The sequence below is a fragment of the Schistocerca piceifrons genome, chromosome 2 (genome assembly GCF_021461385.2).
Source record: "Schistocerca piceifrons isolate TAMUIC-IGC-003096 chromosome 2, iqSchPice1.1, whole genome shotgun sequence".
NCBI lineage: Eukaryota > Metazoa > Arthropoda > Insecta > Orthoptera > Acrididae > Schistocerca > Schistocerca piceifrons.
Window position 1 is genome coordinate 691,736,754 of NC_060139.1, and position 22,151 is coordinate 691,758,904.

Genomic DNA, 22,151 nt, shown 5'->3' on the forward strand with positions numbered 1-22,151 from the left:
GCAGGACCGATGACTCATTCCCAGACTAGGAGGACGTAACACCGAGATGCTGCTCTCTTACGGAGGGAGCAATGTCGCAGAAGCAGCTTCCATGGGGAAGTTGGTAGAGCATTAGGCTGTCATACCATGGGTTCTGGGTAGAGGGCGTCAGCTGTCGCCGTATTCCCGCTCCGTTCTCGTAAGCGAGACTGAGCAGCGAGAATGCTGCCTGCGAGATTATCGTGTTCCGAGAGTGCAGTCTCAGTAACGAGGCAACCTGACCCTCTCGGCCGGCCACCTGTAACGCTGCCGGTTGCATGGGGCTGTTCCGAACACGGGTCATACTGTGTGCGGCTATCCGAGTTACAAATATTCTAGTAAGGACATATCACAGTTGTGCTGGTGTGTATGAATGCATTTTGACAGATTTAAGACATATTTCGGTCAAACGAATCAAAACTGAGACATTCGAACAAATCCAGTCCACGTAATTATGAATGTAAAGCTGCCAAAGTTTCCTTTAAAGTGCTATCAGTGGTGGCATTCTGGTCACTCAGAAACCGTCATGTAATGGTGACAAGTGAAATCGTGAAACCTTATGATAAAACAAGAGATGACGACTGTAAATTATTTTCTACATGATGATATGATTATCGTGGGGTCTAAGCTAAGCATTAACGCGAAGTCTTTTCTTGCAGTAGCAAGGAAAACCAGACACCCACTTTCCTGCCTACCATAGACATTAATGTTGAATTTCGTGTGAGTGCATTTTGTACTTACAGTTGTTTTTAAAGTGACGTCTCATTTTACAAATGTTTCTAATTTCATGTGTAACTGCGCATACACAAGATTTCCTTTCGCGGAATTAGTTTTGAACTTTATTGCCTTTATGCTTTTATGCTTTTGTTTATTTCTTGCTCTTTATTTACTACAGATTTATTATCCCACTGTTTCTTCACTCTTTGACGACTTAATATGGTTCATTGTATTTATTATGACCTCAGTTAGCATGAAAGATTGTCGTCAACTTGGGCAAGGTTGTTAACATATTATCTGTTTCAGAGTTAATTTTGTAATGTTTGCTATCAAAGCTAATTGTGTAACTTTTGTGTTTTATTTTTATTTTGTTGTAGGACCTAGTTCTATAAAAGATCTTTCACTTCTGCAACAACTCTGTACAAGTAGCATGTTCAAGAAGGCAGGTGCTTTGGACTTACGAACAGTCTTTCGCAGGCTCTGTAGCTACATACTTGGAACACTTGAAGGAAACTACCACCTTTTGAGTTGTTCCACTTTTCTGGTAAGAGGTGCTTCATGTATTAATCACTGTATGTAATTACCGTTTGTTATTGTCTGATACCCTTCTGCTAACCATCACCGCCTTGCAATTTTATTTTTATATGCTGTGTTTTCTGACTGAAAATATACAAATAACATCCACAGACATAAGAAAACTACAAAAAGCCGGATCCACCTGATGCTATAGCTGAAATAACATGAAGACTACGATGCTTGAACTCAACAAAGAGAAATGCATTATGGAATGATGTTCTGAGGTAACTCATCTCTTAGAAAGAAAGTATTGATTGCACAAAAGAGAGCAGTAAAAATAATATGCGATGTTCACTCACGGAAATCATGTAGGCACAATAACTTTCAAGGAGGTTGGCATTTTAGCTGTGCCGTCAAAATACATATATTTGCTGATGACATTCGTCATGAACAGCCCATCACAGTTTGAGAAGAAAAGTTATGTCCATAGGGAGAACACTAGAGGGAAAGAAGATCTTACCCATTATTAAAGCTATCAGTGGCTCAGGAAGGAGTTCAGTATGCAGCAACAAACATCTTTGATAACTTTCCCAATAACATAAAATGCCTGGCCCGGCAGGTAGCAAAGTAAGTTTTAAATCGAATTTAAAAATAAAAATGTCTGGCAGGTAGCAAAGTGAGTTTCAAATGTAACTTAAAAATCACTTCTCCTGGACAACTCCTTCTGTTCCATTGATGAATGTGTATTGAAAAGGTGGTAGCCAGAAAAAAAAACATGCTCCTTCCATATCATTTCCATAAAAGAATCATTCAAATGATCTATCGAACATTTAACTAACTGACCAAACCAAAGACTGTTGTACCAACAGTCGTACAATAGCACCCAAAAGAAAAACGATTTAAAGCAGCAGCTGGGGATCTGTTCCACCTGCTAAACTGTACGTTGAAATTATTCTGTTATTTAGTGAAGAAGTCGCGTCTTATACACACCCAATTTTCTTCTACTCAAGCTATGTCAACGACCGCAGTACACAATAATAAATTCATTTAATTAAAAGAAAGTGTGCATACTCAAAACGAATAATGTACAATATAGTTTCACAAATTAATCTGAAACCTTAATTCAGCAGTCCTATTTCTGAAGATATTGCACTGCAGTTGAGTCTGTTCTCCTGTTAGTAGCACAGTAATACAACAACTTACATTACTTAGTTGGGGGGGGGTTGTTTTGGGGAAGGAGACCAGACAGCGAGGTCATCGGTCTCATTGGATTAGGGAAGGACGGGGAAGGAAGTCGGCCGTGCCCTTTCGAAGGAACCATCCCGGCATTTGCCTGGATCGATTTAGGGAAATCACGGAAAACCTAAATCAGGATGGCCGGACGCGGGATTGAACCGTCGGCCTCCCGAATGCGAGTCCAGTGTCTAACCACTGCGCCACCTCGCTCGGTACATTACTTAGTATGAAGTACGTAATATCCACAGCATAGTTGTGCAGTCATTACTTATCAATTTTCAATATTATATTTGATTACGTACACGCCTCAGAAAACCAGTTGTCAGTTACTTTTGCTTCTGTGCTTCAAATTTAGCTTATTTGGTTCTCTGATTGTTATGGATGTTGAGAATATCATTAACGCCATCGGAATCTAGACAACTTCTTTTCTGAGTCAGTATCATACCTGCCTTACTAAAATTCCTTTCACTTGAGGCACTACTGGCAGGTATACAGAAAACGTCTTTGCTGAGTTTCGACAGGGCACACGTATTTGTTTTTCACCACGAAAGAAGATCTGTGAACTCATCGTTTGGACCCTCCATGTTCATATATTTCTCAACCTCATCTTTCGATTTTGAGGTGGGTGTTCGCCAATTTTGAGATTTTTTTGTGGGAGAAGGCATGAAATCTTTGGCTACGTTCACATCAACAACATTATTTAACATTTTTCGCACATCTTGATGAAATTTTCTCTTCTTTCTTTGGGAAAAACCAATAGTTCCTTGAAACAGAGATGCAAGAACGTTGCCACGTAATGAATGTCATGTAGTTCATTTAGAACTTTGTGTTTTATAAACAGTTTTACCCTTTCATTTAGTACACACTGTCACAGCGTCGGCTCCAGTTTTGCAGAGACCTACGAGTTTCAAAATCCACGGCACTACAAATGGTATTGTTGGCTCATTGTCTCCTTCCAAAACGTCCATGGCCTCTTTGAAAACCTTCAGAAATGGAATACTGCTTTCCTTAGTCGCATTCTGATACGATGTCATCATCTCGCGTTTGTTTGAATCACGCAAAACGGTCTCTATTTGATCTTTCTGTGAATGGAATGAGTCTAGCATCATGTACACATTGTTCCACCTGATTTCTACATCATAGTGTAAGGTTTTATCTAATCTTGCGACTAAGCCAGATCATTTCATAAAGCCTACCAGTTTATGTACAGTCAGGATGGGGTCACACACTGCAGGAATCTCATCCATTAAGAAACCTTCATTGAATGTGTGCCTCAGTGCTTATTAATACAGTGCATCACACATGGGGGTCGTTTGTGTGCTTCTAATGCTTTCTTGGTGTTAGCTCCCTGATCTGCAACTAAAGTAACCTGTCTTAGTTCCGAGGACGTTATCTGCAACTCTGCCATTTGTTCATGTATTTCCATAATGATATGTTCACCAGTCGTGGTAACATCAGGAGACCTCGTAGTTAAGAGAACACTGTTTTTTCACCAGCTGCGACATAGTCGCGTATATGAACAGTGATCCAAAACTGTCAAATATTTTTTAGTTTCCATTTGTCCATCGACTCATCAATGTAGCTGGACGTGACAGTCAGGTAATGGGTCCTACGATAACTGTCTGTCCACAGATCGCACGTCATTGAACACTGGTTTTTACCAATTGCGTCTTTCACTACTGGAATAAGTTCACTCCTGACTTGATCAGCCAATTCCTTAATATGTCGTGCTATAGTCCTTGGGGAAGGTAGCATGTCTTGGGTAGGCTTACCATAAATTTTTCCCAACTGGAACTGCCACTCCTTACTCCCACTTCATTTATCAGAATGTACGTCCCATCAGCAAGTGTCTTCAACACAACATCTTTTGTGATGGTAGTCATTGCACTGGTCCCGGTTCAGCAACCACTCATGCTTAGTTTAATCCCATGACAATTTACTGCCTACCGCTAAGTTATGATAATGCGAGTCTCTTGGCCAGCTCACGCTCTCACAGTTTCGGGCCGGCACGTGTCCTATTTGACAATCCTCGTCTCAGCTCAGTATCGTAGCGTGACGTCAGTCATCCCCACCTCACGCCTCTGTGCCAGTGATAATGAGCTGCATACTCAGCGAGAAGAGAGCGAGATTGAGCAGCATTTTGACGTGCTCTAGTTCTGGGTTCATACAAAAATAATGACAATCTTTTTTTGACTGTATTATGCGTGGAAGTGTTATATGGTACTATGTGTGATGCAACTGTTCCTTTATTCTACTGTTCCAACTGTTTATGTTTATTCTCTGAAACTACAAATGTATTAGCTGCTCCATAACGAATGGTGTCTGTTCGGTCACACATGTCCGAGAGAACACGCCACCTATCTATAAAAACGTACTCTACAGGGTTGCTACTTTCAATTAACAAAGTGAAAGCATACCGCCAAAAGAAAACTGGAGGTATGGGTTTAAGAAGCAGCAACTGACCCAAATGAACTGAATCATATATGATAGGGAGTAGTTGGCAATATACAAAGCAGTCATATACCTCTGTCCACAAATAAAAGCATGACCACTGACTATTTTTACAGATCACAAACCTATTACCTTGACATTCAGAAAGGAGTGTCAGATTATAGACTATAGAGAACTAGCTGTGGGGCAAGCCAAGGACCCATAACTGTTAAATGACTCATCCACAGGACAAACTAATTAATTCCAGTGTACAAGTTCAAGCAGTGGAGCAACATTTCTTGCGACAAACCATTACCATACATTTTACAGAAGTTCCAAAAGGTGGTCTTCAAGACCATCCATGGCCCCTCTCACCCAGAAGCCAGAACTCCTATGAGATTACTTACATACTGTTTCCTGTGGACTGCTATGAAGGAAGACACATGCAAGTAGCCAGGTTCCCACATTCCATGCCAATAAAGTAAAGTGGGCAGTCATGTAAACGCTGATATTGTTAACTTCAAAGGTACGCCATTTAGATTCACGCACACTCATGTTTATGTTGTAGGACGTCTTCTGCAGTCAGATGGATACAAATACTTATTCAATGCCACAGACAGCTGTATAAGGTGGATGAAGGGAACAGCATTAATAGAAATATCAATGAAACTATGGCAAAAACATTTGTGTATACTTTGATTGCATGCTTTGGGCATCCTCTCCATGTTATGACACAACCAACTACTGTCCTGCCATAATGGTATGTCAGAACAGTGGCACAGAACCTTGAACATGTCATTAATGTCTCACCAAGAGAAATGGACAGACACAGTACCCTTATGCTGCTAGACCTTCAAACAACGTCCACACCCAACATTACGGTGTCCATGGCAACAATGGTTTATGATGAAACTCTACAGATTCCAGTGGACTACTTAGTGGCAGCATCACTGTCAGATACAGAGGAACTTCCTGAGTTGGTGCTGCAGTTAAAGCACCACTGCATAATATGTACGCTGCCTGCCCTCTTCTCTCCATGGCAACCATCTCGTGACTGAACACAAAGATTAGAAGAGTTGCTCACATGTGATGATGTGAATGGACTTAATCAAGTCGTCCCTACTGCCACCGTACATAGGCCATTTTCTGGTGTTGAGCAGAGGTATTGATACCATAAACCTATTGTGCAAAGGCACGCCATCGAAAGTATCAACTGAACGTATCAAAGCAGCACGGATTTTACCTGAAACCATGCTGCGCACCACGCCAACATTCCAAGTACAAGTCCAGGATAGGCAAGTCATGCTTCACAAACACCAACAGACCACTCTCCACAACAGAAACCATACTGACACAGAAGCTGGCAGTGTCACCATCACTGTGACACTTGACCCACACAACACCCAGTCAGCGGATCAAGTTCAAGGGTCAAGATATCCCTGGTGCCACTTTACTGTAAGTTCTGTTGTTGACATTTTTTCTGTTCTTTTATTCTTATCGATTTGTAACTTTCGTAATCAGTAACAAAGAATTCTTTAAGTTCTGGAATAATGTACAGTCATTTATGCAGATGATTAATGAAGTTACAGAATGTTACGTTGTGAGTGTTTCTTCAGAATGCAAAACAATGTTCTAATACTCTGCTGAATGAGGGACAAAGATGTATCTTCCAAAGCACTGAAATTAGTTTGTTTTATTTGTTTGAGAGTTGTAAAATAGTGCAACAAACAACAACCTACACCAAGCATCACAGACAAACATACATTATGTGAATATTTCTATTTCATTCTAGTTCTTAAACTTTGACTTGTGAAGATCATTCACTAATTTTTTTCCATATAACACTTGTAATTATGAACATATGATTATACAGAGGCATAGTGTCCATTTTTAAAGAAGTAATAAATTGTGGCAGAACAAAGAAGATTGATCAGTACTATTGTTAACTATTAATACAAATGATTTGGATGAATTATACTCACCCTGTGTGGAAACTCCATTACTTGAAAGGACTTTCTGTGAACATGGATCATTCCTAATTTGAACAGGAAGATTCTTATACTTTCCTTCCATGTGTTGTTCTTTTGCTGAAGCAACTTTCCCATAAATGTCTATTTTGAACAGTTGACCATTTGGTTGAATTTCAACAAAGAGCAATCTATAAAAGGTTAGTTAAATAAATATGGCAGAATTATCATGCATAAAATAAATTATTTAATTTTGTTTTCACTTACCTGAGGACACTTTTTAATGTCAGTTGTGGCTGGAAAATAATATCAACAGATGATTTTTGTTTCACTGTTACCACCAAGTGTTTTGGTTCAACTTGTATAATGTCATCGTGAACTTCCTTGAAACGCTCATCAACTATCTTTAGAGACAGATTCAGTGGCATTGCTCCATCATTTTTTAAGGAAAAAGACTGTGTCACCCTCTGACCAACATCACACACCAAGTTGATAGGAAGACTTTTCCTTAATAACAGCAATCTAGTGCGGGCAACGTGTCCGAGTAAACTTAACTTTTGAAGAATCTTCCTTTCAGTAGAAGGTAAATTCAGCAAAACTTTCAGTTCACTTGACAACTCAACAGTTTCTGTCTGTGCTGAAACAAATACACGTAAATATTTAAGTATATCAAATCTCAAATTTAGAGCTTCTCAGATATTTAATATTAAAGACAGCACGTACAGCACTGCTGTCATCAACTATGCAGAGGAAAAATTCATGTTTCTGTTATATTTTGATACTTACCAGCAGATGCAAAAGATGATTTGGAATTGTACAAAGCAGAAAGCCAAACAAAGGTCATTTTTCCCTTAAATTATTAATGGTAGCTTTCTGAATTAAAATAGATCTGAAACCAGTTTGACGTGTCTGTTCAGTGTGTACATTTGAGATGGTAACAGATACAAAAACATGGTAATTAAAAAGAACCAACCACAACTGCATATAGGCTACTGCCAGCTCCCACCCAGGGAGGAATTCATGTACCCTTGCTGTTTGCACTAGTATAATTGCATCGTCATATGTGACAATCATTCAAAGTGTGTATGCATAGTATGTCTGAGATGGGTCATGGGAACCAGCCCAGTATTTACCTCAGTGAATGTGGCAAATCACCTGAAAACCACATCCGAACTGGCTGGCACACTGACCCCTGTTGCCAATCCATAAATTCATTAAAGGGCTGAAATGCCTCCCTGTTTTACAGCAGCAGGCACTTTAGTGCACTTAGCTGCTTGGGCTCATTAAAATCTCCATGTTTCCACTAATTAAATGAAGAGGTATTTTTCATTATGGGAAAGGAAAATAAATTTTAAACAGTAATTAATACCATGAATACATTTACAACCCTTTAACATTCAATTACATGACAGAGCTGGTGCATGTGTGAACTGTGAATTAATCCTCTTCTACAAAAGAAAGAGAATATGAGTCACTATATTGAGTATGTCCTTTTCCCAAGCTTGTCAGTGTCTCACTAACACACATGAAATAAAGAAATTTTTCTTAAAGTTTCCAACAGAAATGAATAAGCAGTGACACGACCTAACCAGAATAAAAATAATTACTATCATCCTAATAGCATGTACGAGAGTAAGTCAATAATTATCCGCAATCTAGTTATATTTTTGTTTATTTTGGTAGTACTGCCGTTTTATGTTGATGATGCATGCTTTGTTTAATTGTTGTTATATCTTTGCAATTTTCAAGTTACTAGGTTAGTTTTGTTATCACTGCCATTTTGTTAATCATGGCTGCTGTGCTGTCTATTTGCACCAAAGAACAGCAACATTCAGGGATCCATTTTTTTGTGGTCGGAAGACATATCAGGGGCCAATATTCATCGAAGACTTTCAGTACAGTATGGGAACAGTGTTTTGCCACAGTGAAGTGTTTAGGAATGGACTGAAGTGTTTACGAATGGACTGAAAAATTTCGAAATGGTTGCACAAGTGTTACGCACGATGGAGGAGCCGGACAACTGTTTACCGCCACATATGAAGAAACCATTCAGCGTTCACATGCAATGATTCTCTTACACAGACGATTAACTACTGATGATGTGGCATGGCACATCATCTGCGAATTAGTCACATATCTGCCTACAAAATCATCCACAACAGACTTGGGTTTCATAAAGCTTGTGCAAGATGGGTCCCAAAACAACTGACACAACTGCATAAACAAACACGCTTCGACATCTGCAAAAAATATTTGGATCACGATGGTAACACAGGGGACAGCTTTTTAGACAGGATCATTACTGGTGATGAAATATGGATACATCATTACGAGCCGGACAGTAAATGGCAGCGTATGGAATGGAAACATCCAAATTCGCCTTGCAAGAAAAATTCAAGACCCAACCATCCGCGGGAAAACTTATGCTTACAGTTTTTTGGGACATGAAAGGTCCAGTACTGAAACATTATGGGGAAAGGGACACAACAGTAAACAACGTACGTTACAGTGAGATGCTTACTCCCAGGTTAAAGCCTGCAATTCGAAGCAAATGCCAAGGATTGCTGTCAAAAAGTGTTGTGTTGTTGCACGACAATGCCCGTCTGCATACTGCTGCCCCTCACTGCTGAAACACTCCAGAAACTCAAATTTGAAGTACTGGATAATCCTCCATATAGTCCCAATCTTGCCCCTTCTGACTATCACTTGTTTGGTCCACTCAAACAGGCATTAAGGGGCCGTCGATTTGCCTTGGATGAAGCAGTGAAAGAAGTGGTGCATTTCTGGCTCACAGCTCAACCAAGAACCTTCTTTTATAAGGGCGTCAGGAAGCTTGTACAAAGATGTACCGAGTGTGTTGAAATGAAGGAGACTATGTCAAAAAATGATGTTCTTGTAAGTTTCTTATTTGATTACAATAAAATTTTATAACTACTTTGCGGATAATAATTGACTAACCTTTGTAATAGCCCACATGCCTTAATAACAGATGCAGTTCCTTGTGGTATAGACTACACAAGATTCTGGTTGAAGGAAGAAATCAATGATTAACCATGCCTGTCATAAAATGGTTCAAATGGCTCTGAGCACTATGAGACTTAACATCTGAGGTCATCAGTCCCCTAGAACTTAGAACTACTTAAATCTAACTAACCTAAGGACATCACAACACATATCCATGCCTCAGGCAGGATTTGAACCTGCGACCGTAGCGGTCACGTGGTTCCAGATTGTAGCGCCTAGAACCGCATGGCCACCCATGCCTGTCATAACTTACATTTGTCAACAAAAGTGAAACAATCCCATACGATGGTCTGCAGTGCTCCACAGGATTCTTAGGAGTAGCATGGGAACATGCTACTACTATTATACTCTTAGGCCAACTGAAGATGTTCGTAAGTGTATAAAAAGCTAGAGAATTTCCACTGTGTGCATTTTGAATTTGGTTGTGCAGAGATGATGTCAGAAGTGTGAGCACAATATGTCTGTAACATGTAATGCTGCCACAAGTCTTCACTTGCTGTGGGGAGGTGGCATTTATACTTTGGAATTGCAGCTTGCCAGTGTTTTAGAAGGTACAGAGCAAACACTTCTGTCTACAATGACAAGACTCAGAAAAAGTTGAAAGAAGCCAAGGAGAAATGACATTTTCTTATGCACTTCACTTGAGATACATTGTTGCAAGTGACAAGAGATGTCACCTAATGTTGTAAACATTAAATACAAGAATTACCAATACAGAAGGAGTCTCTAAAAAGGCAATTATGTCATTTTGTAGAGAGTTGGCATAGACATGAGCTCTCTTAACAGTCCTTGATGCACTGCACATGGAAAGAAAGGCACACGGTACAAGGAGTGGCACAGCATAGCAGGCCCACAGCTTCAAGGAACTATGAGAATGCGACTGTAAGAAAATAATCAAGATGAATGTGCTCAAGGACAATGTCAGGGTGACTGATCATTAGTGAAGTTGATTTGGTTACAACCTGTAACCAAAGACCCTTTCATTTCACATCAGGCTTGTTGTTTCATGTAGACTTACAGATTTTTAATAGTAGCATTAGCAGCAGATGGCTTTTCAGATCATTCCAGATCTTTGGACAATACTGTCTGTTCCCCCTGCCATGCAAGCACAATTTTTGCCTAATATCCTGGAGAATTCACATCCCTTGAAGGCAGGAGTCATTGTTATCATTTAATCAAAACCACTCCAGTTGGCAATTAAGCTGCACTTCATTTTTGCAGTTAGTTTCAACTAACTGATTAAACATTTTCAAGTAGGTGAAAGAATTTTGTTTAGTTTGCTTAGCTGCAAAACAACAAAGATAATAGCACAGGAATTTGAAACTGATTCACAAATGAATCAAAACTGATAAGACAGATAAAAAACAGGTTAACTGACAGAAAGGTTTCATTTAACTAATGAGCCATCATCAGTTGTGGAAGAATCCTCCCACCTGAATATAACATCAGGTTACCAATCTGCAAAGTCCCACATATTAATAGTGCTGGTAGTATTTTAATACTCAATAAGGTGGTGGGGTAAAACACGAAAACTCACTGTACAGCAAGTAAATGAAGCCATTACAATTCAAAATGTTTATCCTTTCTGATATGTTTGCTGATGGCAGAACAAAATACTTCCATGTAGCAATGATTGAACAAGTTTATTTATGAAAGATTAATAGTATATCTAGTCAGATGTGGATTGAAACACAGCATAAAATACATCACTTCGTGAAACAGCACACTAGTACTTCTGACAGTTGACGGCCGATTACATTGTCATAGAGTCTAACTTGATTAAACACATACTTTACTTTTACAAAGTCACATAAGGAGCAAAACTGTACACATCTGGAGTGTTGTGATATGAAAGTTGAATAGGAATAAATTTACAAGTCCACAAGCCTGCATATGACAACAGAGTAGCTCTTTTCTTTGGTGAGACGGCTGCATAAACTTAGTCCACAGCTGGCAGCTCCAAGGGTCTCGAAGTCAGACGTAAATGACAGCAATGTCGCGGAGACGGCTCTTGAGTGAGAATCTTGACTGATGGAATCCTTGCTGAATTGGCACCTGGCTCAGGAAACCTCACTCTGAGCGAACTGGTCTGATGTGGCCTGATCACTGCTCTAAATATCACTTAGCACTAGGATACAGCTAGACCTATATTCAATCTTGTGTCTTGCAGAAGAGAACAGGTCCGTTCGGCCTGTGGTCTCCACTGGCGCTTGGGTCGCTGGGTTGTGGACAGTCAGAGCAAGGCTGCCAATCTTCTGGAAACTTGTCCTCTGTGTGTTAGGTACCTTGCAAGCAATGATGTGGTGATGGTTTCTGAAACCACAGACATTAAGCCTCGGTACAGCACCTTCAATGAAAAGGTCCAGTTAAGAACATCAGAAGAGCGCTACAGATCTCACATTGCCCCTGCACACTCTCTCTCTAGTAGTAGTCCCCATGAACTCAACATTATACGCACTTCACAAATGTGCATAATGATTCGTCTGACCAGATGATTAATTTAAAGTCAACATTTGCTGCATCTTTGCCAACGGTAATTAGATATGTTTGTTTACATAAATAGGCAAAGGCCTGTTGGATGTCACTTTTCCACATATTTATATGACAGAAGTGAAACATGTAAGGAAGAAATTGTATTGACACCCTGCAGCAAATTCTGCCTTGTACCAAAGCAGCTTTCATCTATGAGCTTAGATTGACAATGACAGTCTAATTTATCAAGACCATCTTGCCGTCACAGTTCTGACTTGAAGCAGGAATACACCTGTCACATTAGCCACTGTCTTCAGACATACCAAAGGTCTTCATAAGAACAGTCATGGTCCGTGCCTGCTCCACTGCACCCATGTTACCTAAGTCACATAGTGAACGAAACATGTATTTACTGCACCATCTCCACATGCAAAACTGTTTGTTTGTCATCACTTTTTAAGCACTTGGCACCATCTCCACTGTGTTTCATATTATATATAGGTGCCTCAAGTTTGTGTTAGTGTTGAGATTCCAGATCATTATTTTGTATAACGAGATTATGGGTGTAAATATTCATAATGTCTTAATAATTCATACTCCTGTAGCGAACAGCGCTTGTTTAACAACTTCTCACTTCCCGTAAAATGTAGTACAATCCTTCTTAGTTAGGTTTTACTTGGTGAACAAATGTTGCCCTGTGTCCAGCAGAAATCAATACCAGCAAATTTTATTGTATTGGCAAGACTTCGTTCTTTGCATCACATCCCAAATTTGGGATTGTTATTGGAGTGTGTCCATCTACCTTACAAGAAATTAATCACTTGATTTCATGTTGTAAGAACTGTGATTTTTAAACAGATTTCTTAAGAGTTACTACATGTCACATTATTTTTGATTTGTTCTCCTCCTGCTCCCCGTCATCGTCGTTCAGCCCAAAGACTTGTTTACCACAGCTCTTCACACTAGTGTATCTAGTACAAGCCCCATTACTTTTGCATAGCTATGCAAACAAAATCCATCCGAAATTGATTCCCATTTCAAACTGTTGACATCTACAACTTTAACCCCCACACCAGTTCACTTCATTAAAAAACACCCACAACCTCTTGTTTGTCTGTACTGTTTTTATCATCCACACTTCAGTTCCATAGGACAAATACTTTCAAGATAGACTTACTTACACCTTACATTCAATATTTCACCAGGCACAAGATGTGCTCAACATCCAGGTTATTACTGATGCAGTAGCAGCACCAGGGTGAACCTTTTAGGCACAATTAATATCAACACTGTGCTGAAAACTGGTAAACTTAAACAGCTGATTTACACGCTCAAATCCTAGCAATCCAGAAACATGCTCATGCTCTCAGTCATAGTGAGAAAAAAAGATATCCTCAGAGTAGAAGACTTGAGAAATACTAGAGGAAACAACAAACAAGGTTCTCAAACACAGCGTAAAAATCTTATTAGTCAATTTTAATGCACAACTTGGCATGGAGAAGAAATACAGATCAATAGTGTGATTTCATCCAGTGCATCAGAGGACAAATAAGAATGAAGAATGTCTAATAAGCTTCAGTACTCATTTGAACTGAGTCTTATGCCTACAAGGTTTACAAGCCCTCTTCGCAAAAAAGAAAACCTAGAGGTCACCTAATTCACTATTAGGGGAACTCCATGTGGCATTTTCTATAAAGAATACGCACAAGATTCAAAATGTTAGAGAACAGAAGGGAATTGTCATTTCAGATCACTACTTAACAAATATCAAAATTAGGTTCCAAACAAACAGATCCAGACCTAACAGGAAACTATTTCGAAGAGTTTATACAGACTCCCTGAAGGAACATGCTGAGGTTTTCGCTTGTGACATACAAGAAATACTACAACAAAATTCCAAGGAGTGGCCAGGCTTTGAAGACATTACAAACATCGGCCTTGAAATTAAAACACACAGATGGTGGAACATAACATGTAATGGAACTAAACGAACCAAAGTATGGAATCACTGGAATGGGTGCCAAATAGCTGAAAGATCGGAGTCCTTCCAGAAGATACAAAAATCACTTTAAAAAACAATTCATAACAAAAGCAGATTCATAGAAATAGGCCAGAAAAACAACACCCAAAATTTCTACAAGACTCACGCGAGGACTTATCTGGCAATATATCACGAGAACTGTGTTTTTCTCATATTAGTGGGTAACTAGAACAAACAATACAGGAAACTGCACAATACTAGCTGATTACTTTCAAAATTTATTGAACTGTGATACTGCAATGGAAAAATTGCATTTTGAAAAACCTGTACCAAATCCAGACCCTCATCTGCCAACAATTCAAGAAACAAGAGACCATTCAATCACTCAAAAATAGAGTGCCTGGAGAGGATTGTATAGCTGCAGAAATGTTACAAACAGGAGATGACTTCATAAGAAGAATTCATGTACTTTTAGCAGAAATATAGAAACTGAAATGATTCCAAAGGACTGGAAGAAAGCTATTATACAGCTGTTGCACAAAACGTGATAGAGCAGACTCCAATGACTACCGAGTGAAGCGTACAGCTCATTTTTCATATGGTTTTGAAGCTCATTTTGATTGCTTGATTAATTGTCAAGTCTTTAGGTAGGACCGATATCTGCATCCATTCATTGGTAGGAACATATATAGTCAATTCATTTGGTTGCAATTAGGACATTTTGTTTAATACAATCGAATATCAAAAGAAGTAACAAATACAAGGTGTATCGAAAAGAATCATCCGATTTAAAAAAAATAATAACTATTACATTATTTGAGATATGTGCACCAACAGCATACTGATGGAAAGAGCAAACATTCGAGTTTTACATGGTTCCTGCTAGGTAGTTCAGTTCTAATAAAAGCTCTTTGTAAACGTGACAAACTAACGTTTGGAGTTCTGTAATTTTGTTCTTGGCAAGATGGAGGAAGACAGTTTTCTTCCAAGCTTAGTGTTTAGTGACAAGGCAAAATTCCATTTAAATGAAAAGGTGAACCGTTATAATGTGAGAATATGGGGTGGGGAACAACCTTATGAAGTTGTACAACATGAGAGGGACTCTCCAAAATTTAATGGGTTTTGAGCAGTTTCATGGGAAAAGGTGTATGGTCCATTTTTCTTTGCTGAGAAAACTGTTACAAGAAGTACATATCTTGATATGCTTGAGAACTTTCTTTTAGCACAGTTGGAGACTGATTCAAACGACTTCATTTACCAACAGGATGGGGCACCACCACACTGACATCTGGAAGTGCGGGAATTTTTAAATCAAAGAATTATGGAATGATGGATTGGTCGCACTGGACCAAATGACTCAGCCTTATATTACTGGCCTCCAAGGTCACCAGACCTGACTGTATGTGATTATTTCTTGTGGAGGTTTATAAAAGACTGTTTATGTCTTATCAACAACAATGAATGAACTGAGATATTGCGTAACAGCAGCTGTGGAAGCTGTAACTCAAGAGCATTAATTGGCATTGATTGGTTATTAAAGTATAAAGTAAAACTAGATTTTGATACTAAAGTACTATATTTGATTAATGAAGAGCCTACGTATGGTGTGCCCTTTTAAAGTAAACTGTCTAGTAGATGATAATGAGTTGTCATTAGTTGCTACTGCTCAAATATTGAATAACGATAAAGCAGTAGGAAATCGTGTTGAACTAAATGAGCAAATAAGGATCAAAACCGAGGAATCTGTTCTACTAACAGAACAAAAACAACAACATGATTTATGTAGGATTACATTCAAACATAGTGACTCTTTTTGTGATAAACCAGAAGAAAGGGTAAATATGTTTGTCAGTTTAAGATAAAAGATAATGAATCTTCTAGACCCAAAGAAAGAAGAGGGCTCAAGAATTTATGGTTTCAGTAAAGATCTTACACTATTGTCTTTTGTTCCAATAAAATCTACGGAAATTATGATGCTTTCTTCAATGCACCACTCTGCATAGATCAAGAAAAAAGCAACAAACCAAAAATTATTCATTTCTATAATGCCACAAAATCTGGCATATACACTCTAAACGTGAAATGTAGCAACTACACAGCTGACCACCGAACGAGGAGGTGGCCACTGGCAATGTTTTACTTCCTAATATCAGTGAGCTGCATAAATGTCTATGACATGAATTTACCTAAGGGCACAACGTCAAGATTTGATTTCATGAAGAGCATTGGAATGAGCTCCATCAGTAGACATACACAGAGAAGGCTCCAGATTCCAAACTTACCAGATGAACTTAGGAAAACTATTTCAAATATTTTTGGTGAAGAGCAGTGAGATGGTCATCCACCAAAAAGGCAACAAATAGACAAGAGAAAAAAATTGTTGTTACTGTCCCTACACATCCAACACAATGATTGCATGCAAGTGTGTGAAATATGATAAACCCAGTTGCTCCATGAAAACATATGCAGAAAGTTTGTAATTTTTTTCTTTACTTCCATGTATATCAAAATATCTGAGAAAACATGTCAACTTGACAAACTTCTTCATTGGAAACATTAATGTTTCATTTTTTGAATTTTTCAAAAGAATAATAAAGTTTATAAACTATTTCATGAAGAAAAGATGTATAATTTTTAAATATTTTAATGCAAATTATGATTAAAACACAGAAAAAATATTAGTATTAATATTTCATCAGGCTTTTAAACTGCTATTTATTTTCAATATCCACTAAAGTGGGTATAAATTGCAAACTTTGGCAATCTTAGTCTCCCATACAGATGTTACCATTAGCACACATTTTTTACATGTTACCAAGTAAGGTTTAAGAAAGCCACAGAGGGGTGAGCTTGTCCAGGAGGGAGGACATTAAACAGACACAGAGAAGCAGAAAGACCGGGACCTATGAGGACCGATGAGTTGTTAGCCAAGTTTGAGCAAAGGAAGTATCTGATGGCTAGATACTGGTAGATAAGGTTACATGAGAATTCACAAAAAATACTGCATTCCTGTGTGATGGGAAATCATATCACTTTAGAGTATTATCCTTTGGATTAATCATTTCGGTATCAGAGTTCATACAAGCTCTGAATGAAGCGCTAGATAAAGAGTTATTACAAGAATTAATAATTTATTTGAACGATATGATTTTTTATCCAAAATGAGGGAAGAACCTTGTACATTATTAACTAAAACATTACACCAGTTTTTTGAGAAGGGCATCACAGCTTAATTAGTGAAACTGCATTTTGGAAGAGAAGAATTCGTACTTTTAGGATATAAGACCACACAAAGGAAGAATAAGAGCCATCAAAGAGTGCCCTGAAATGTAAAACAGTTACATTCGTTTCTGGGATTGGCTGGATTTTATAGTTGTTACATACAGGGTCAAATGATGAACTATCTCGGAGTACTGTCATTATTAAAACAATGCACTAAATGGGTATGGAATGAAGGAGTATCAGAAGCATTTCTTAACATTAAACAAGCATTAGTAAATGAATTGATTTTGAAACATATTGTGAGACTGCTGATTCTTGGTGCAGCATCTCATGATTAATCCAATACCTTCTAATTAATTACTCTTCCTGCATCACTGTCGTGTGTTATTTCCTGTATCTTCCTGTGCCACATGAACGTTTATCTCATCCTACCAACCTGCCCCCCCCCCCCCTTTCTCCCCACCAATCCAGTTTGCACATACTAATTTCACCTAACTAGTCACATCTGCCATCCCCCATCTTCAGACTTATCCAACCTTATCCACCAACAATCTTCATTACAATCTCTCTATTTTCTCTTTGATCTCCTTGTGACGTAATGACACTTTTGTTTGGTTTTTGCCTTTCACTTTCAGTCTTCTCCCTCAGATTTCGTCTTGTACCCCCTACTCCATCCATTTCATCCTTTTTGTGACTTTTCCCACATGTTCGGGTGTATTTTTGCAAATATTTTTTGTACACACTTCTACATTATTTATGTATGTTTATGCATTTTTATCCACTACCATGGATCTTTGCCCCTTTCACCTGCATCAATACAGAAAAGTTTCCTTATCCCTAGCCAGAACCCAGTCCTACATACTATTCCTGTATTGTTTCTTGTCTCACGGAATCCCTCCAAATGACCTTACCAGAAAATTACCCATCTCCAACTGCCACCCTTCCTCCCACAATGGCCTCAATTTTTTCAGATTCTGCCAGTCCTTAACCCTCACCAACACAGTCCTGCAAAACCATATCAATCAGGTCCAAACCTCCTTGCAATACCTCCTCTACATCCGTCAAATTCTCCTGCTATGCAAACCCAAATTCCTGGATCCCATATACACACCAAAACCCTTGCCCTCTAGGAACTAGAGTAACATGCACAATGCCACCTCAAAAAACTCTCCACCCTGTTCACTTCCTGCTCCCACCTTGGACTACCATTATCCACCATCTTTACAACAACCTACAAACCTCCCCCACATCCCCCTCTCAGCTGACAAACACTGCCTTGCAGACCTACTACATTCACCTCACCCTCAAAAACTCCCTCCCACCACCATACACAATGAGACCTGAAATACAAAGATCAATGTTGAAGCATGGTTGACTCAGTTCACACGTCCATCCAACTGTGATCTCCCCCCCCCCCCCCCCCCCCCAAGCCACCCCCTGCTAACTATCCAGAATTTCTCAGCCTCAGACCTTGCCTCACCATCATTCCCCAAATTCCCCAGCAAGCTAACTAACCTTACATCCGCACAAAAAGAGAACCATAATCCTTCACCTAAAAACTGATCCCAACCATGTACTCCTATCTGCTAACAAAGGCTCTACCCGTGTTATTTTGAACCACAAGGATTACTCTGCCTGCTGTCAGATTCATCCATGTACAATCCCTGCCACAGTGACCACACTCCAGAAATCCAGCAGGATCCCTGTCTCTCCTCTACACCTTAGGCCCATCCCAGAACCACTCCCCACAGACCATCTCTCTCCTTACCCATATCACTCCCTGCACTCCTACCTTCCACATGCTTCCTAAATTCCAAAAACTGAACCACCCAGGATGTTCCATTGTGGCCAGTTACCATGCTCCTACTGAGAGAACCTCTGCTCTCGTAGGCCAACACCTTCAGCCTATTACCTACAAACTACACTCCTATATAAAGACGCCAACCATTTGCTCCATTGACTCTTCACAGTTCCTGTTCCTTTACCACATGGTGCCCAGCTTGTCACTATTGATGCCGCCTCCATTTATATTAATATACGTAATACACATCGGCTTACCGCTGTTGAACACAACCTTTCCGAAGGCCCAATAGATTCCAAACTTATAACCTCCTTCCTAATCACCATGATCAACTATATCCTCACCCACATTACTTCTCCTTTGAAGGCATTACCTACAAACAAATCCAAGGTATGGCTATGAGCATTCACATGGCACAATCCTATGCCAACCTACTCAAGGGCCATAACAAGTAATTCTTCCTCAATGCACAGAATCCCAAACTCCTCACCTGGTTCAGATTCACTGATGACATTGTCATGATCTAGACAGTGTGAGGACACCCTATTCACACTCCTCCAGAACCTCAACACCTTCTCCTCCCCTACTGGTTCACCTGGTCCTACTCAACCAAACAAGCCACCTTCCTCGATGTTGACCTTCACATCAAAGATAGCTACATCAGTACTTCCATCCATATCAAAGCTACCAAAGACCAGTAATATCTCCACTCGAGCACCTGTCACCCATTCCAAACCAAGAAGGCTCTTTCATATAGCCTAGCCACCGGTGACTGTCATATTTCTGTCATATTTATAGTGACGAGCAATGGTCAATACCAATGGTCTCACCGATGCTTTCGCACACTGTAATTACCCTCTCAAACTTTTACAACAAAGGATCTCCCATGCCTTATCTCTCCAGTCAACCTCCACCTCCCAAAGTCCCACTGTCTGGCCACAGAGCAGCATTCCCCTCGTGATTCAGTACCATCTAGGACTGGAGAAACTAAACCACATTATGCACTAAGGTTTCGACTACCTTTTGTTGTGCTCTGAAATGATGAACATCCTACTCACTATCCTTCCCACCCCTCCCACAGGGGTACTCAGTTGCCCACCAATCCTACACAGTATCCTCATCCATCCCTACACAACCCCTGCTCCCAACCCCTTGCCTCATGGCTCATATCCCTTAAACAGACCTGGATACGAGACCTGTCCTGTGCATCCTCTCACCACCGCCTACTCCAGTCAGGTCACGACCATCACCTAGCCCATCAAAGGCAGGGCTACCCAAGAAACCAGTTACATGATCTACAAGCCAAGCTGCAACCACTGTGCTGCATGACAACCAACAAGCTGTCTGTCCGCAAGAATGTCCACCGAATAACTATGGCCAAGAAACAGCTGGACCACCCCCTTGCTGATCAGACAGCCCAACACGACATTCTTCATTTCCATGACCGCATCACGGCCTGTGCAATTCTGGATCCTTCCCACCAGCACCAGCTTTCCTGAACTGTGCAGGTGGGAACTCTCCCTGGAGTATATCCTACATTCCCGTAACCCTCCTGACATAAACCTTCATTATCATTGTCCTTATCCTCTAACCCCTTCACTGTTCCCATTCCAGAACTACGTAGTCTTCTATTCCACCTATGCACGTACAGCCTTTTTACGTTGCACCTTTTCTGCTAACCCACTACTCTCTGTCTAACCTCCCAACTACACCTAGCTGCCCTAACCTCTCCCCCCATCATCCCTGTATACTTCCACAAGTGGCATTTTACCATCCCCCGCCCCTATCCTGCTATCCCTCTGCCTCGCCACTCCAGCCTCCTCCTTACCCCCACCACCTGGTTGCATCTCCCATCATGGGCCACTGGTTACAGTGTGGCCTCAGCAGCCACAGGCTGTAGTTATATGTGTGCGAGTTGCATTTGCGTGAATTTGTGTGTGTACGTTCCATCTCTGACGAAGGTCTTTATGGCCAAAAGCTCAATTTTTGACAGTCTTTTTTTTTTGTGCTTGTCTGTGATACAGCATCTCCAATATATAGTGAGTATCAACTACCCTTTTCATAAAATTGTTACATTCCATCCTGTGATGAATCAGATCTTCAAGTTAGCAACTGATGTTTTTGAGCTTGGTACTGCAGACAAACTATTTCAAGGTGAGTAGAATCCTGAGTTAGGTAACCACAGAACACTAGATTTTGCTAGCAGACTCAATGAACATGAACTTAATTAAATAGCGATAGAGGAGTTGTTAGCTGTTATATGGTGTGTACAAAAATTTCAAATGCGCAGTCTGGGATCCAACATAGCAATATATACATATCACAAGGTCTCAGCTTTCCTCATGGAAAGGTCAATGCAATGGATATTATTCCTACAGCAACATCAAATAGAAGTTAACTATACAAAAGGGTCATAAAAAATAGTACCAGATGCATTATCATGACTACTTTTATGCATGAGTAAAATAAAAGAAATGGAGGATCCAGAGTTACTCATACTTTTTCATTAATTTCGTGATGATAACAGGGTGACCAGCGATTCTAAAAGAAATTCCTTGAGTTTTTAAGACCAATATTTTATTTTTGCAGAGTCGTATTGTGCTTAGTCCCTAACTAATTTTGATCAATTTTAAGACAAAATCTACAAATTTGGTCAATTTATAGGAACATAATGGAGATTATAATACGGAAAAAACCTCTGAATGAACATGGTTTATTTTAACCAAGAAACAAACATATTAGGAGCTGACAGCAGAATAAAGTTTAA

The 22,151-nt window shown here is 39.7% G+C and overlaps 1 protein-coding gene across 1 annotated transcript in view; it reads right to left on the reverse strand.

The window, feature by feature from the left end:
* The window catches only part of LOC124776375, a 352,178-nt gene that overhangs the window by 60,890 nt on the left and 269,137 nt on the right, over window positions 1-22,151 (reverse strand). Inside the window, exons 14-15 of the mRNA XM_047251339.1 lie at window positions 7,152-7,521; window positions 6,900-7,075 (exon numbers count right to left, since the gene is read on the reverse strand). Coding sequence (XP_047107295.1) covers window positions 6,900-7,075; window positions 7,152-7,521 — 546 coding nt within the window. The remainder of the gene's footprint in view (window positions 1-6,899; window positions 7,076-7,151; window positions 7,522-22,151) is intronic.